The sequence below is a fragment of the Mastigoproctus giganteus genome, chromosome 13 (genome assembly GCF_048544385.1).
Source record: "Mastigoproctus giganteus isolate SK-2022 chromosome 13, ASM4854438v1, whole genome shotgun sequence".
Classification (NCBI taxonomy): domain Eukaryota; kingdom Metazoa; phylum Arthropoda; class Arachnida; order Uropygi; family Thelyphonidae; genus Mastigoproctus; species Mastigoproctus giganteus.
In genome coordinates, this window is record NC_143587.1 from 114,972,186 (window position 1) to 114,989,369 (window position 17,184).

Here is a 17,184-nt window from a genome sequence, read left to right on the forward strand (position 1 = left end):
AGGATCTAGGAAAGTTGAGCAGACGGGCTGAGAGGTGGCAACTGAAATTTAACATTGACAATCAAAATACTGCAAACCCAGGCTAACATTTAAATTGTGCAGTACTACACTCAGTATAGTGGAGAACGAAAAATACCTGGGGGTAATTGTGCAGTCCGATATGAAGTTTTCTGAGCAGTGCAGACAGGCTGCAAAAGTAGCTCATGGGGTCTTGTCAATGGTATATAGGAATTTTGCTAGCAGGGATAAGGAGGTGATTATCCCTTTGTTTAAGACAATGGTCAGGCCACACCTTGAATACTGCATACAGGTCTTGGAGGCCTCATTTTAGGAAGAATGTAGAGTTGCTTGAGCAAGTACAGAGAAGGGCACCAAGATTGGTGAGGGGAGTGAAGGGGTCCTCTTACCAAGAAAGGCTTAAGTTCTGCAAATTGCAGCATCTGGAGACTAGGCACCTGCGAGGTGATCTGATTGAGGTGTATAAGGACTTGAATGGTTTGAGCAAGCTCAATGCTGATGGGATTCTCCCTCTTGCTCAGATTACAGAATAAATTGTAGAATAAATATGTATAAATTTAACTTTTGCCAGCATGTTATTGATTGCTGGAACAAACTTCCATCTGTCATAAAGTTATAAATTCAGGGCAGAACTAGACAAACTTTTGGAGTTAATAGCTGGGTGAAATTGGAAGTTTTGTTTTTTGGCTGATGCTGTATAAGCTTGCTTTCTTGCATCATATGCCTCTACTAATTTTACAGTTCCACTTTGAAGTCTAAATCTTGATTGCATTACTTTGTAGTTTCTCCGTTTTCCTTTTGTCTCCAGGATGTCAATTTTTTTCCTGAGTGACTCATTGTTATGGAGCAGTAAATCAAGATTTTAAGGCATTCAGTTTGTTTCTTCTATGACTCATGCCATATAGTAATGCATGATTTTATTTTGTTGTACTGCACTCTTTGCATTAGGAGTAATATTAGTACAGTAGTGGCAAATGATGCAAGGAAGCAAGCTTATGCGGTAGCAGCCAAACACATGCTCGCACGCACGCACACACCTCTCTGTTGATTCTTCCGTAAATCTTTTAAAAACTACTTCTTCCACAATCCCTTTAAATTTAAATATATGTCCAGTTGTATGTGTCATCCAAGAAAGAATATGGATGCTATATGCATTAAGTTTACTCATTCTTTTAAAGCCTTAATTTTGGAGGTATATGCGTGTGGTCTTAAAGACCCCATGCATTTTCAGTAATATCGAGTTCTTCTTGGTTCACGCAACTTAAACTTCCAAATACCATTCAACGAAACTTTTCTTTAAAAATTTTTTTATTCAATCCATCCCTTATAATGGGATTTTTTTTCTCTTGTGTTTGCAGAATTCCTCCATATCATTGACAAATGATATGGAGACAGCTGATATGGATACCACCAAACTTGTTTTTTGTCTGGTATTACTGCTGCTCATGCAATACTTCATTTATCAGTGTTAAATCTCTATTGCTACTTCTCAATCCATATGCCTAATTTCTCTAGGCCTTGTTGCAGTAGTATACCCCGATTCATGTCATTATCCTGTGACCTTTGTATCATAAGGAAACTTATACATTAAACTTGATACGCGTTTATCAGTATTGTTAATAAATATTGAAAACAGTAAGGGCCGAGCACTGAACCCTGAGAGACTTTACTAATAACACTGGTTCAAGAAGAGCAGTGCCTATTGGTAACCAGCCTCTGTCTTCAGCCACTCATCCATCTCTTTACTCATAGCAGTAACTTGCCTCTAATATCATACTTCTGTAATTTGTACAGCAGTCTTTCATGTGGAACAGTATCAAAAGCTTTACTGAAATCTAAGTATGTGATGTCAAATTTATTTTTTGCATCCACTTCCTTTGTTACAGTGTCATAGTAGCTAATAAGGTTGGTCAGACGAAATCACCTAAGAAATCCATGCTGTAATTGCTGTATAACTGAATTCCTGTCAAGATGTCCTGCATTACTTCCTTAATCATTGACTTCATTATTTTTTCAGAAGTCAAACTTACAGGTCTGTAATTATTCACTTCATCCTTGATCCACCTTTGTGATATGGGAGACATTTGCACATCTCCAATCTGTAGGGACTTCTGTTCAGAACTAGACTTGTTCTGAACCCAAGCATGCTTTCATAATAATGGCTAAAAGTTTATTCCTCTTTTGCTGTTTTCAATACAGTTGGATAGATTTTCGCACCAGATATCTTATTTGCTTTTATTTTCAACAGTTTCCTTTCTGCTCTCCATATATAATATTGATCATAAGGATAGTGGGAAAGATAAGATGATTAATATTGATCACCACATGTACTAGGTATTTTAGAAGTATTTTGAAATGTTTGATAAATATATATATGTTGTTTGTCCAATTGAATTAATTTGTGTTACTTTTTTTTTTTTTTTTTATCCATGGGAAATATATTTCTCTTGCTGATAACTGCATTAGTTATTTATTTATTAAATATAAATGGCTTATTAATTATAACTGGAATACTTTTGTATCTTTAATTTTCTTTTAGGTAGCAGGTGGTTCTCATTCTGCCCTACTCATGTCGCATATTGACTTTGCACCAAGCGATAAAAAAAGTTCATTTACTACTCCAACTTATAAGTACCATCAGATGGCAGAAAGTAAAGCAAATACATTTGGTGAAACTAATCTTTATAATGGACAGTTAAAAGGAGGATGCAGCTTGGATCAGAACAAAAATTCTCAAGGTAAGTTTTAGCACAAAATGATCATTGATATGTTAGAGAGTTTTGCAAACATTTGTTGCTTAGGGCACCTTTATGGAAATAAGCTTTATGAAAGTTACATAACCTTTACATTTATTTTTCATTTTCTTCTATAATAAGGTGCATTCCATTTCATGACAGATGGGTTGAACGATTTCTGCCTCTTTTCTCAAATGTGTTCACAAGCCAATTTGGCTTGTGAACACATTTGAGTATGTAAAGTAGGAACACTGTAGGATTTTTAGAAGCTGTTCGCAAAGTGAATGTCTGATAATGTGTATAAATCTGGGATCCTTAGAACAATCATCCTTCATATTTGTTTCCTGAAAATTACAGTCCAGAAATTACAGTTCAGTGTTGAGCAAGTTCTTCCTTTTTATAAACTTTCACTTCATCTGTGGTTTTTTGTAGGGATCACCATAAAAGAAAAACTGGAATACTGCAAAATGATGATAGTCTGCTCAACAAAATATAACAAGAAGCACTCTGTATTTACTAAATTTTTCTGCTTTAATCATACCATGTTGAAGGTTTGCAAGCTTTAATCTAGCACTCTTATACACCTAGTTGTCTCTTATACTGCAAATTATCTTTTGCCAAATTTTCACACAACAAATTGTCTTATACATTGAATTGATGTGATAATTTAGCATAATTCTTGGAGGTGGAAGGTTTAACTGCCTCCACTCAAACTTCCTTCCTGATAGTGAAGGCAGTTTGAGTGGAGGTAGAAAATAGTTTGATGAGATCTTCATCAGTGATGAAAAGATATTCTTTGCTGTGAGGGAGTGAACATAGTTTCAGTATTTACTAATGATTTTGATGAAGGTATATCAGGCTTAATGCCTAAGTTTGCCGACAATACAAAGATTGGCAGGGTTGTTATTGACAATAATCAGTGTAAAGCTATTGCAACAAAATCTAGGAAAATTAGGTCAATGGGCTGATAAATGAGTAGCAGTAATCCCAGATTGACCCTTGATAGGGTCAAGTGGCACCAGTGGTTCTCCACAACACTGCAATTAGTTCTCTTGTGTTGAATACACTACCCTGTAAAGGCCAGATAGTGTGAGTAATGTGGTTTATGAAGTGTAATGGGTTGTGTTGTTCATCTGGGCCTCTTACCCTAGGACTCATGAACAACCACTGACTCCTAGTTACTGTACTAAGCATGAGGAGCCAGGCTGGCTAGGTAGTAGGGATTAGGTTCTCTGGTTGAGCAAACCTGACTTTGCTTCAGCTTACTAGAGACAGCCCCTAAGAGAAAAAAAAGTAAAGCGTGAGTAAAGAATATAAAGTAAAGGAGGAGTGAAGGAAAGCATCCTTCAGTTGAATGTAGAGAGGGAAGAGGCAGGAGTGGAGTATCCCTGGGTCTTGGAGCCCACCCAGTCCCAGGGAATGAGAGTAAGGCTATAGGGCAAGGGCATCCTGTATTTGAGATCACCATTTTGTTATCTATGGAGACAGCCAAGAGATACTTTTGGTATCCATGGAATAGAGATGGAAAGTGGTGAAGAGTTCTGATGTAGAGCATACACTCAAATATATATCCAAGTACAGGCAGGAGCACAGTAGGATGATAGGAGTTTGGCTGTGTTGGGGGCTTGTCTGATTTCCAAAGGACAAGTCAAAGAGAGTCTTGTTTCCATATGGTGGAAAGGTGGATTTTTTCAGACATTTTGTTGTACAGTGCAAGGAGATGGTGCAGGAGGATACTGTGAAACTTCTTTACAACTTTGACTTCAGTAAGATCGTGCCCACGTACTTTGTTGTTTTTAGTGTTCTTGAGAGCAGCAATGATTTCTTCTGCCAAGAAGAGACCTCAGTATTGTTATTGCTATAGTTGTGGTTTTCATTGGGTATTTTTTTTTTATGAAAACACGAAGCACGAGAGGAATTAGAACTTATAGTACTTAGAACCGTGCATGGTTTGAAGGTTGAGAAGAAGAAACAAGAAACTTGTTGACATTAGACTTGAATTTTTGTAGATTGTTATTTTCAGGAAATACATATGAGAGGATATTGTTCCAGGAAACGGAAGTTGAAGAAATAAATAAGGAAGAAAAAAGTTGGTTCTGAGAGTTTGAAATTGGACAGTAAAGGGATGTTGAAAATTGTTCACCCAGTGTGGGAACAATTTTCTTTGGTAGGACAGATTTGCAGAGTGAACAGGTGTTTGGAAGAACAGTAATGCTGAGAGTGAAAGAGAAAACCCAGTTTTTTAGTTGCAAATGAAAAAATATTTATAATATGCTTATACCAAGAGAGATTAAAAGTCAGGGTAATCCCCAATAGAGATATATGATAGAAAGGAAGAAGTGGTCATGCTGTTAGTTAAGAAACATATAAAATCTAAAGAAGTGCATCCAGCTGACATGGGTGGACACTGTAATGTTGAGTCAGTTTGGTGTGGCAAAACCCACTGGGAAAGCAAAATTGAGAGTAGGAATGTGTTATAGGCCTAATGACTGATGAGTACGACGAACATCTGTACAGAGGAATAGAGTGAGCCAGTAAATCAGATTGTCTTACATTGGGAGATTTTAACTTCCCACATATAGACTTCAACATGCACACTAGCAAGACTTTTGTGGATTTATTGGATTACTGTTTTCTACAGAAACATGTTCAAGAGACAACCAGAGGGAGCAATACTCTTGATCTGATAATAAGAAGTGATTATTCATGCATCAAGTATTTGCAGATAAAGGAACCACTGGGTGACAGTAACCACATTGTACTGATGTGGAATTACTTAAAGATGTAACTACCATCAAGGGTAAAGGGAAGGACTTTCGCTTTTGTAAAAGTCTCAGACAGTTTTTAAATTCTATACAGTGGGACCAACTGATGATGATGTTGCCGACAGCAAATTCAAAATGGTAAGCATTCAATTAATCTTGGAAACTAATAGTCTTTTCATACAAACTGAGAAATACTGTTCAAAGTTAAGGCCTAAATGGATGTCAGGTGAACTAATGAGACTCATGCCACAGAAGAAAAATACGTGGGACGCATATAAATTATCAGTATTCACAGGTGCTTATGGTAGATATAAGGTAGTCTGTAATCAAGTCACAAAGGAGGTTAGGCAAGCAAAGGTAGATTACGAGAAATCTTTGGCAAAGGATGCAAAGAAAAACAGTAAAGTCTTCTTTACTTATGTAAACCTAGAAGGAAGAGGATTAATCATATTTCTCCACTTGATATCAATGATTTGATTGTTGATGATTCTGCTCAGATAGCAGACAAACTGAATGAGTATTTTGCATCTGCATTAACACATAAGGAATTCTGTAAGCAAGTGGATGCGAGAAGCTTATCAAACTCTAACAGGGAGTTAAATTATTTTGTAACAACCGAGAGCAAAGTGGAGGAGAAGTTGTTGAAGTTAAGCTTAAGTAAGGCTTCTGGGGTGGATGGAATCTATCCAGTTATATTGAAGGAGGCAGCAAAGGAATTAAGCAAACCCTTAGCCATGATTATGAGGGCATCCTTGAACTCAGGGGAGTTCCCCACGGACTGGAGAAGTGCAAAAGTATCCCCAATTCACAAAGGGGGGGATCAAAAGGTGACACGAGTAATTATAGACCTGTTAGTTTAACTTCTGTTCCGGGGAAAATAAAGGAGTCACTGGTTAAAGAAGCACTGTAGGATCATCTAGACAAGACTGCAGTTATAGTTCAGACACAGCATAGGTTTGTTAAGGGAAAGTCTTGTCTAACCAATTTGATTGGATACTATGATGTGGTCACAAAGAAACTGGATGAAAAAAATAATTTTGATATCATATACTTGGATTTTAGGAAAGCTTTTGATACTGTTGCACATGGAAGACTACTGTACAAGTTGGAGCAGTATGGCATTAAGGGCAAGTTGCTGCAATGGATAAAGGGATCTTTGAGTGGGAGAAGGCAGAGAGTGGTAATCAGTGGACTAACGTTATTATTGGAGATCCCCAGGGGGGGTGCCTCCGTAGCCAGGTGGGAAAGAGCAGCAGTGCGTAGCACATGCTTCTTGATTAGACCGGGGTTCGAGCCCATCACCACCAAATACGGATGATGCGGAAAGGTCAGGAAATGGCCACCGCATATCCCGGAGCAATATGGCCTAAGTTGCTAATGCTCCTAAAAACCAAAAACAACAACAACAACCCCAGGGTGCCTCCGTAGCCAGGTGGGAAGGAGCAGCAGTGCCTAGCACACGCTTCTTGATTAGACCGGGGTTCGAGCCCGTCACCACCAAATACGGAGGATGCGGAAAGGTCAAGGGAATGACCACCGCATATCACGGAGCAATATGACCTTAGTTGCTAATGCTCCTGAAAACCAAATACAAACAAACAAACAAACAACCCCAGGGGGGTCTGTGTTGGGCTCATTGTTGTTTTCTGTATTTCTTAATGATATTCATAAAGGTATATCAGGCTTAATGTCTAAGTTTGCAAATGATATGAATTTGGTAGGGTTGTTAATGACAGTAAGGACGGTACGCTACTGCAACAGGATCTAGGAAAGTTGAGCAGATGGGCTGAGAGGTGGCAACTGAAGTTTACCATTGGCATATGCAAAGTACTGCATATGGGCAGCAGTAACCCCAGAGAAATGTACCAACTGAGTAGTGTTACCTTCAGGGTAGTGGAGAATGAAAGAGACCTAGGGGTAATTGTGCAGTCAACTATGAAGTTTTCTGAGCAGTGCAGACAGGCTGCCAGAATAGGTCATGAGGCCTTGTCAATGATATACAGGAATTTTGCTATTGGGTATAAGGAGGTGATTATCCCCTTGTATAAGGCAATGGTCAGGTCTGGCCACACCTTGAGTACTGCATACAGGTCTGAAGGCTTCGTTTTAAGAAGGATGTAGAGTTGCTTGAGCAAGTACAGAGAAGGGCAACAAGATTTGTGAAGGGAACAAAGGGGTTCTCTTACCAAGAAATCTTAATTTCTGCAAATTTTAGCATGTGGAGACTAGGCACCTACGAGGTGATCTGATTAAGGTGTATAAGGCCTTGAATGGTTTGAGCAAGTTCGCTGCTGATGGGATTCTTCCTCTTTGTCAGATGCCACACCTCAGGGGGCATAAATTCAAATTGAGGAAAGGCAGTTGTAGAATAGAAGTGCAGAAATTTGCCTTTAGCCAGCATTATAGCCTTAGTTGCTAATGTGCCAATAAAATACAACCCAACAGGTGATTTTTTCGTGGAACAAACTTCCATCTGCCATTTTGGATGTCGATAGCTTAAATAAATTCAAGGCTGAACTAGATAAACTTTTGGGGTGAATGAATGGGTGAAACGGGAAGGGTTTTTTTTTTTTTTTTTTTTTGGCTGATGCTATATAAGCTTGCTTTCTTGCATCATATGCCTCTACTAATGTTAATGCTAATGATCTTTCCTAGAAATCAGTGTCATCGAAGATAAGCATTGGAGCAGAAGAATTCTTTTTGCAAGATATAAGATAGGACTGAGTTTTATAAGGATTGAAATCATCAGCTAACTCAGCGTTTCCCAAAATTTTTTAGGCACAGAACACTTTTCATCTTACAATATATTTATGGAACACAAGTTTAGCTTGAGCCAAGGAACTGTTTGCTAGTATTTTATTACATATGATGCACTGTGTATCAGGAGCATCTTTATTTCCAACACACCTAAAGCCGAAATTCAAATAACTGTCATTATACTTTTGTTTTGGCCTTTTATTATTTGGTTCCTGTTTTTTCACTTCGAATTTTTGGGGGAACAAAAGGCTATGATTGTTCATCATCACTTTGAAGTGTGTTCGTTTTCATCGACCACATTTTCACTTTTCTAGAAGTATTTGCTTCTCGCTTTAAAGTTCCTTTTTTAAACTGCAAATCCGTGGTCATTTTTATTTTAATATTTCAAAATATTGGTAATTATCAAAAAAATATTTATACAAGGAAGTGAGTTTAGTTATGCTTACTAGTTTTTCGCACTACTACTACAGAACTAATCTCGTAATTGCGAAGACAGTCCACACCACCAGCATTGTGTAAAAATTCAAGAATGTGTCAGTGGAAGGCTACTTTGTTTCATCCACCCGAACGATGCATGATATCGGTTTGCTTCCCCCTCTCTCTCAGCCCATGTAAAAGATAAAAAAGGTAAACTGCAGCCATTATCAACCCACTGCAGGATGGAAGCCTCCTCAACAATTCAGGTTGAAGGAAATGGATGAACCATAACTTCCACATGATCAATGATCACCAATACAGATGAACATAATCTGTATTGGTAATCATTGATCATGTGGAAGGTTTCCAGATAATTTAGGAGTTGATGGTTAATAGACTTCTCCATTAATTTGGAAAGAATAGAAGTAAGCGCAATGGGATGATAATTGGTTGAGAGGGATTTGTCACCCTTTTTAGGAACTGGCTGGATATGAGCAAAATTTCAAGTAGAAGCGAAAACACCTGCAGAGCAAGAAAGTTAAGAAAAGTAACAGAGAACAGGAGTATGTATTTTTCCGCTTGTTCTCAGTATGCCGAGAACAAGCGGAAAAATACATACATTCGTACCTGGTGTTTTTTGGCATCAAGCCTGTTCAAAATTCATCATCCTTTTGATGGAAGACTTTGGATAGGATTTCTATGGATGGAATTTCTATTCAGGGTAGAAGGTCATTAATATACAAGAGGAAAGGAGTGGGAGAAAACTGAACCTTGGGGAACACCTCCTTTAGTAGAGAAGTTAGAAGACACCATCTACCATCACCTGTATTAAGTGGTCAGGGAGAAAACTAGATACCCAATTGGGGAACACCTCCTTTAGTAGAGAAGTTAGAAGACACCATCTACCATCACCTGTATTGAGTGGTCAGGGAGAAAACTAGATATCCAATTACAAAAAACAGTTGGCAGGCAATAAGATGTAACCTTATTTAGAAGAACTTTATGGCAAGAGCAACTGCTTGAGTTTCACCAAACTTTTCCATTGATGGTAACATAAATATGCTACTCTATCACCAGTGGATTGACACTGACATAATCTGTATTGGTGATAATTGATCATGTGGTAGGGTCCAGATAATTTAGGAGTTGGTGGTTAATAGACTTCTCCATTAATTTGGAAAGAATAGAAGTAAGTGCAATGGGATGATAATTGGTTGAGAGGGATTTGTCACCCTTTTTAGAAACTGGATATGAGCAAAATTTCAAGTAGAAGGGAAAACACCTGCGGAGCAAGAAAGTGAAGAAAAGTGACAGGGAACAGGAGTAAACTCAGAAGCACAGGTTTTGAGAACAAGCGAAAAATACATACATTCATACCTGGTGTTTTTTGGCATCAAGCCTGTTCAAAATTCATCATCCTTTTGATGGAAGACTACAGGAGGCATTGAATGGAGTATACTGGGAATGTTTGGAGGTGGTTTACCAAGTTAAGAACATAAGGGGGCATAGATTCAAATCGAGGAAAGATAGTTGTAGAATCGATGTGCTGAAGTTTGCCTTTAGCCAGTGGGTAGTTGATTGCTGGAACAGACTTCCATCTGTTATGGAAATTGATAGCTTACATGAATTTAAGGCTGAACTAGACAAACATTTGGAGTGACTGGATGTGTGAAATGTGAATGTTTTTTTTTTTTTTTTGGCTGATGCTATATAAGCTTGCTTTCTTGCATCATATGCCTCAGCTAATGCTAAGTCATCGTTACATGAGGTAGAAGAAAAGTAGGATGCTAGCAAGTCAGCTTTATCTTTGGCTGAAGTGGGAATAGAGATGGGTAAAAGTTGCAGCCAATAGCTTTGGCAAGAGACCAGTATACTTGACTACCATTTGGACAAGAAGCGAGTGTTCTACTCTTAGCCTGTTCGAAATCTAGTTTGGACTGAATAATAACTGCTTTACAATTGTTGCAAGCTTTGGTGTAGGCAGAAAGGATCCTAAAAAATTTTGATACAAGCCAATTGCGATATGAAAAATTCTTATTCTGAACAGCCTCGGCACATTTATTGGAAACCAAGGTTTAGATAAAGGATGAGGTTTTAAGGTGGAGTGTGGAATAAAGGATTTCATCCCTGCAAGATTAATTTCACTGACATGATCTGAGTAATTGACATCAGAAGATTTGAAACAGTAAAGGAAAAGAAGAAAAGAAATGTAGCAAATCATCCCATTTTGCATTCTTTTAATGCCAAACAACATGTGGTTGACAGTGGCCATGAGAGAAAGGCTCCATTGGAGAAGTGACCATCACCAAGTTGTGATCTGAAGTACCTAGATGACCATTCACCTTAACCCTGCACTTGTTTATTGGGTTGTTTGTGAGAAAAAGTTCAAATGTGTTGGCTGTGTGGTTAGGATTATCTGGTATTCTGGTTGGTAAATGAACAATCTGTCCAAGGTCATTAGTAATTGCAAAAGCCTCATCTTGACCAGCTGGGTCTGTGTGACTAGAAACTGGAAGCCAGCTGGAGTTTTGAACATTAAAATCACCAAGGAAAATTACCTCAATGTTAGGAAAGTTGGACTGGAAAAAGTGTGGTTTCAGAGAGAGAAATCAGAGAGTTCCAAGTGATTAGTGGAGTTCAGAGAATGACAGAGGTAACAGATGAATTTGGCAGAATGGTAGAGAGATTTTAAACGAGAGAAGATTGAAAAGAGGAGATTCCAAATGACTAAGTCCCTGACAGGGACTATCAGAGTGGATATATGCACAAGCATATCTTTGAAGCAAAAGTAATCATACAGCATGTAATTAAAACAACTGAGATTATAGCACTGCTTGAATCAACTGATAATTGGGATTCTGTCAGAAAAAATAGATGGGGTTTGGCAGACTGAAAGTGGAAATGGACACCATTGAGATTGGAACTGAGTCCACATATATTTGTGAAATTAATGAGGAATTGCTTGAGAGGTGTAGATCTTTTTGCAGAGAAGTTAGTCCTATTAGTTTGACTATCATGATGTATTCAGTAGTAAGAAAAGGTGGGGAGGGCGTGTGTGGAGTAATGAAATTTTTGGCAAGAATCTTGACATAACATGGCCTTGAGAATGCCTCTTGCACTACTTGCACTCCCTCCGGTCAGTCTGGCAGAGACAGTGAGATTATACACTAGTTGATCCGGAAGCCTCTTAGAGAATTACCAATGGTTTCTATCTAGTGGCCAGCTTGTGAACACATTTTAGTTTTACTCTCGAAATGTCAGCAAGATTAATATCTTGCCATGATGTAGATCATAACCTTAAAAGACATCAATCATATTGCACGATGAAAGAAATGGGCAGGATTGCCGGAGCTTTGCTCTAGAGACTAAATGTGGATTCTCCCACTTCAAGCCTCCAATAATCAAATGGTGGTATTTCACTGGTTGGCGAGAGTCATATACCACCTAGTAAAGAATATTGTCAATAGAGTTGTTTCACGAGCAGGTAAGTGATCTTGTTGGTGTGGTGGTGTTTGAGTTGATTACTTTGCCCCTTGGCAGCTTACTGGTAATCATTTGTCAGTTTGGGGAATTTGTCGATTGGAAACTCAAACCCCCGGGGAATCATTTACAAAATCCGACGATCTTGTAAATGATTCCCTGGGGGTTTGAGTTTCCAATTGTGCCAACGAGATTTTGCCACGATGCTCGCTCTTTGTTCCTGATGGCAGTGGTATAAATATTTCTGATGGTTCTATATGCTTCACAAAAGGGCACTTAGTTGTAGTATGACATTTTCCTTTGTATTTGCCACATTGCAGGCAGCAAGTATAACAGTTGCGATCCTTGCTGTATGTTCTGGGGAGAGTGAGGAAGAGGCAGTGATAGGATGATCATTCAGTGATGTTTATAGTGCAGTCTTGAACAAGCTCTGGTCCATGCGCTTAATGACATACCTGGTGGATTCACCAGGTATGACAGGAGGAACTGGATTCACTAGATGAACCAAGGTGAAGGAAATTGCCTATGGTCCTAGGTGCTCCAAGTCTCATTAACCCTTCCATGCTACAGAGTGGCTGGCCAAGGTGACATCAATGATGGCTTCATGATAGTTGTTTGAGAAGTTGGGTTGTTGGTTAGGTCTATTAAGAATGTCATATGATGAGGAGGCAATATACTCTGCCAGGAGGGCACCATTAATGGTTACTTAGTGGGCAATCCTGAATGGTTCCTGGATGAGGAACCATTCAGGTTCCTGGATGGATATGATGCATAGTATAGTGTTATTTGTAATTTGACTCCGGGGGTTCCCCCAACTCTGCATATGTGCATGGTGCAATGGAATGTATTACAGAAGTGGTGGTAGATATCCTTAGAAATTTAGCAGATAATGATACTGTTATGTGATAATCCAAAAAATGTGGCCAAAACCAAGTTTCACTAAAAATTAGCCTACACATTTGCAGCAAATTCTCTCATAATGTATTCATGCATCAAGAGTTTAGTATGGATTGTGTGTTTATGCCATGTTTATTTAGTGTGTAAATTCAGTATACCAAGGCTCATGAATATGGCCTCATCTGTCTACAGCATGTCTGATTCTGTGCTTTTGTTACAGTTAGTGTGCTAATGCAATGCTGGTGAATAATCTAGTTTAATAGTGTTGGATGAGTGTTGTATGATAGAAGTAGAGGTGCGCTAAATATGAAATGTCTAAATTACTTGTTTGAAAAACATGGTGGAACACAGTGATTTTTGACCATTTTTTAATAATGGTACCCATAAGCAATTTATTTTATTTTGTGACACCCCTACTCAATTTTCTGCCTGTTAGATCCAATTCTCTGTGTATGTTATATATATTTATAATATATATAAATATTATTTCTATATATATATATATATATATAAAATAATATTAAAAAAATGTTATATAATAGTTATTACAATAATATAACTATAAACAAAATTACAATTCATAATACAAATTTTATATATATATATATATATATAAAATTTATTCTTTATATAGAGGTACTAAATAAACATCAATTATAGATCATCACAAAATTAAAAAGATACCGTACACCTTTTTATAATGAAATAAAAAAAAAAAATAATAAGTTTAAGTAATTTAAACCCAAATTACGTGGCACCCCTGGAATGTTGTTGCGGCACCCCGGTTGAAAACCACTGGTGTAACAGGTGCATCATATATGGCATGGTTAGGTTACCACTACCGCTGATCTTTCTTCAAATGCTGTGATATGGTTGGTTGTCATTTGGAGGTTACTGATTGTTGATCTGTCTGGCAGTGCTATCACATAATGTATCTGAGAAGGTTTCTGAGGTAGCATGTGACTAGTCAGTGTTTTGAGCATTGTTTTCTCTAGCAGTTTGTGGAGGCATGAGGACTGAGTGATTGGCCTTAAGTGCTTGGCTGTAGTCGGGTTATTGATCTTTTGCAGCAGCCTTATAGTATAGACATTCCACACAGTATTTATTACATTGAATATTAAGAGTAGTGGGTTGAACGAGTTTAAGCACTTAATTATGAATTGAGGGATTTCGTCTATCCCCAAAGCATTAGTTGCAGGCATGTTGTTAATTGCAGTAATAAGCTGATACTTAGTGATAGCTATTTTACAGAGCATATCCCTTTGTACCCTGTCATTCATCGGACATACAAAGCACTGCATCCTGATCGAGGCCATTTCAGTCAAACCTCGTGATAAAGTTCATCCACATCTCAGGATCAATCTGGTCTGGAAACTCATTACAATACTGAGAATGGGTAAGAATTCCTTTTGCATGTGTAGCTTCTTCCATATGCTATTTAATTGCTAATGATTTAAGGTGATTGAAGTTTGCTCTTGCTCTGGAGTATGTTATCCTGTTTGTCACCATGCTCGAATTATAGTATTGTTAACCAGAAAAAAATAAAATAAGCAATTTAAAAAAATATATATTTCTTGTTGGCTATATTAAATTACCTAAGAGTAGGTATGAATTAAGTTATGTTATGAAACTTAAGTTATGAAAGTGTTTAAAAATTATTATTTTTAATTATTACAGTTATGAACCTGTTCTGTATTTAGTTACTCAGGTGTCAGTGACCAGAAAGAAAAGTTAATAAGGAATAGTCATGAACGACTGCTTTTAGCATATGAATTTCTTTAGAAATCTATCCCACGACTGACTCACCTTATGTTAGGCATAGCATCTATTAACAGGTCAATCTGAAACAATCATCCAGTCCTTCCCAGATAAGGTTCATCATGTTTTATACATGCACCAATGAGCCAAAACGTTATGACCAGCGAGTCATTATGCAAATCGAAGCAACTGCGGGTAAACTATGGTGTGTGCGCGGGTCGGGACACGGTATAAAAAACACCTGATACTGAGCTCCGTTAATCAGTGTTACTCTTGTTCTTCAGATGGGAATGGCAGCGGACTTAAGCAAGTTTGACAAAGGCCAAATGGGTCAGAGCATATCCGAAATGGCACAGGTTAGTACCTACCGAAAGTGGTACGGGGTGGGGGGGGGGGAACCCATGACAGCTGGTGAGGTGTTGGACGACCACAGCTCATCAATGCTCGAGGTGAGCAAAGGCTCTCCCGGATGGTACATGGTAACAGAAGGGCGACTGTGGCGCAACTCGCCGGTAATTGGAATGCTGATGACGGGAGTAATGTGTCACGACACACAGTACATTGAACCCTGCTGAAAATGGGGCTGCGTAGCCGCAGGCCACTCCGAGTGCCCATGCTAACCACGGTTCACCGGTGACAGTGCCTACAATGGGCACACAAGCATTGAAATTGGACCTTGAGTTATTGGAAGAAGATCATCAGGTCTGATGAATCACATATCCTGTTGCACCACAGCCCGGTACGTGTGCATCGTTTACCTGGGGAAGTGATGGCGCTTGGATGCACCATGGGACGAAAAGCTGGTGGTGGCAGTGTCATGCTTTGGGCGATGTTCTGCTGGGATACCCTGGGTTCAGTCATCCATGTGCCGGGCACTCTGATGTCCACCACCTACCTAAACATCAAGAAAAGCCCGGAACTAATCAGGTGAAATGAAAAGGAAACCCCATTGTCCTATCACAGACGAGACCCTGACTGAGGACAAATGTCAGTTCACAAAGCAGGCAAACAGCCTACTACTATAAACACAACAAAAGAACAGATAAACACTTGAGGATTGCGCGCAGGGACGAGACCCCAACTAAAACAAACCGGACTGGATCATAGGTACATCAACTGTGACAATGAAGAAGGAAGAACAAGAAGCGAACTTAATAATGAACACCCACAAGGTGCTCGACTAGTTGCCTACAACCACAAGCAGAATCTGAGGACATCCACGTAGCTGCAACAAAGAGATCCTTGCTCCTGTTCCAAGACAAATACCGGACCGACAACTCAGACAGAATTGATGTGTATGACATGCAGCCCAGCTGCCGATGCCACACGGCGATCTGAGCTGGGCAACCTAGCCCGACTCTCTTTAAATCCTGGGGTGGGAGGGCCCACCCCTCATTTCCTTCTGTTAAGGCATGTGCATGCCTCACTGATCTACTGGGGTCACCTACTCTATTGTCCCCCATACTTCTGCCTTACTCCTCCCAGTCTTCTCCCCCCCCATCTTTACGCAAGCATATTCCTCACACTCCCCTCTAAGGGGCTTAGAGGGGAACAGGTATCCTGTGTGTTATCAGACACTCAGCCTAAAACACTGATGGATCCAATATCTCTCTATTACAGAAGATTTAGGAAAAGTCCAGTTGGCCTGCCTCCCTAAAATCCACTCATGCGCACCTTCTCGATGGTAAGCCCTGTTACGTCACTTAGGTGGCAACGAACGTGTAGAGTGGTTCTCTTTAAGACGCCTGGTCAGCGTGAAGAGGAAAAGACTAAACCCTCCAGCAATGAGAGCACAACAATACAAATGGCCCTCAGTCCCCAGCAGCTTTCACTCTCCCTCTTACGGAAGCGAGACGATCAGAGTGGAAGCAGAGGGTGCTAAGAATCTCTGGGTACGACCAGGCTGCCATGCACGGAAATTGAACTTGGCCTGTTATAACATACGATCACTCATCGGTGAAGACAGAATATTAGAGCTGGAAAAGGAATTAGAAAATGTGAATTGGAATATCATCGGTTTGGCTGAAACAAGAAGAAGAAATGAATCACTTATAAGTTTATCAAGTGGAAATCTGCTGTACACCAATGGAAACAGTGAAAGGAGTGAAGGTGGAGTTGGGTTTCTGGTCCATAAAGATTTTAAAAACAACATTTTGGAATTCAAAAGTACATCATCAAGAGTGTCAAGACTAATACTCAAGATTTCTAAGAGGTACAAGCTAAAGATTATAATGATTTATGCACCAACATCGAGCGACGATGATAAAGAGGTTGAAGTAATGTACCCCGAGATTGAGAGTCTTCTAGATGAGCAGAAAACCCACTACACTATTATTATGGGGACTTCAATGCTAAGG

General features: G+C 39.1%; 1 protein-coding gene across 1 annotated transcript in view; it reads left to right on the forward strand.

Moving 5' to 3' along the window:
- Positions 1-17,184, forward strand: part of LOC150076378 (uncharacterized) — a 458,875-nt gene that overhangs the window by 43,641 nt on the left and 398,050 nt on the right. The window contains exon 2 of the mRNA XM_090387340.1: positions 2,558-2,756. Coding sequence (XP_090243466.1) covers positions 2,558-2,756 — 199 coding nt within the window. The remainder of the gene's footprint in view (positions 1-2,557; positions 2,757-17,184) is intronic.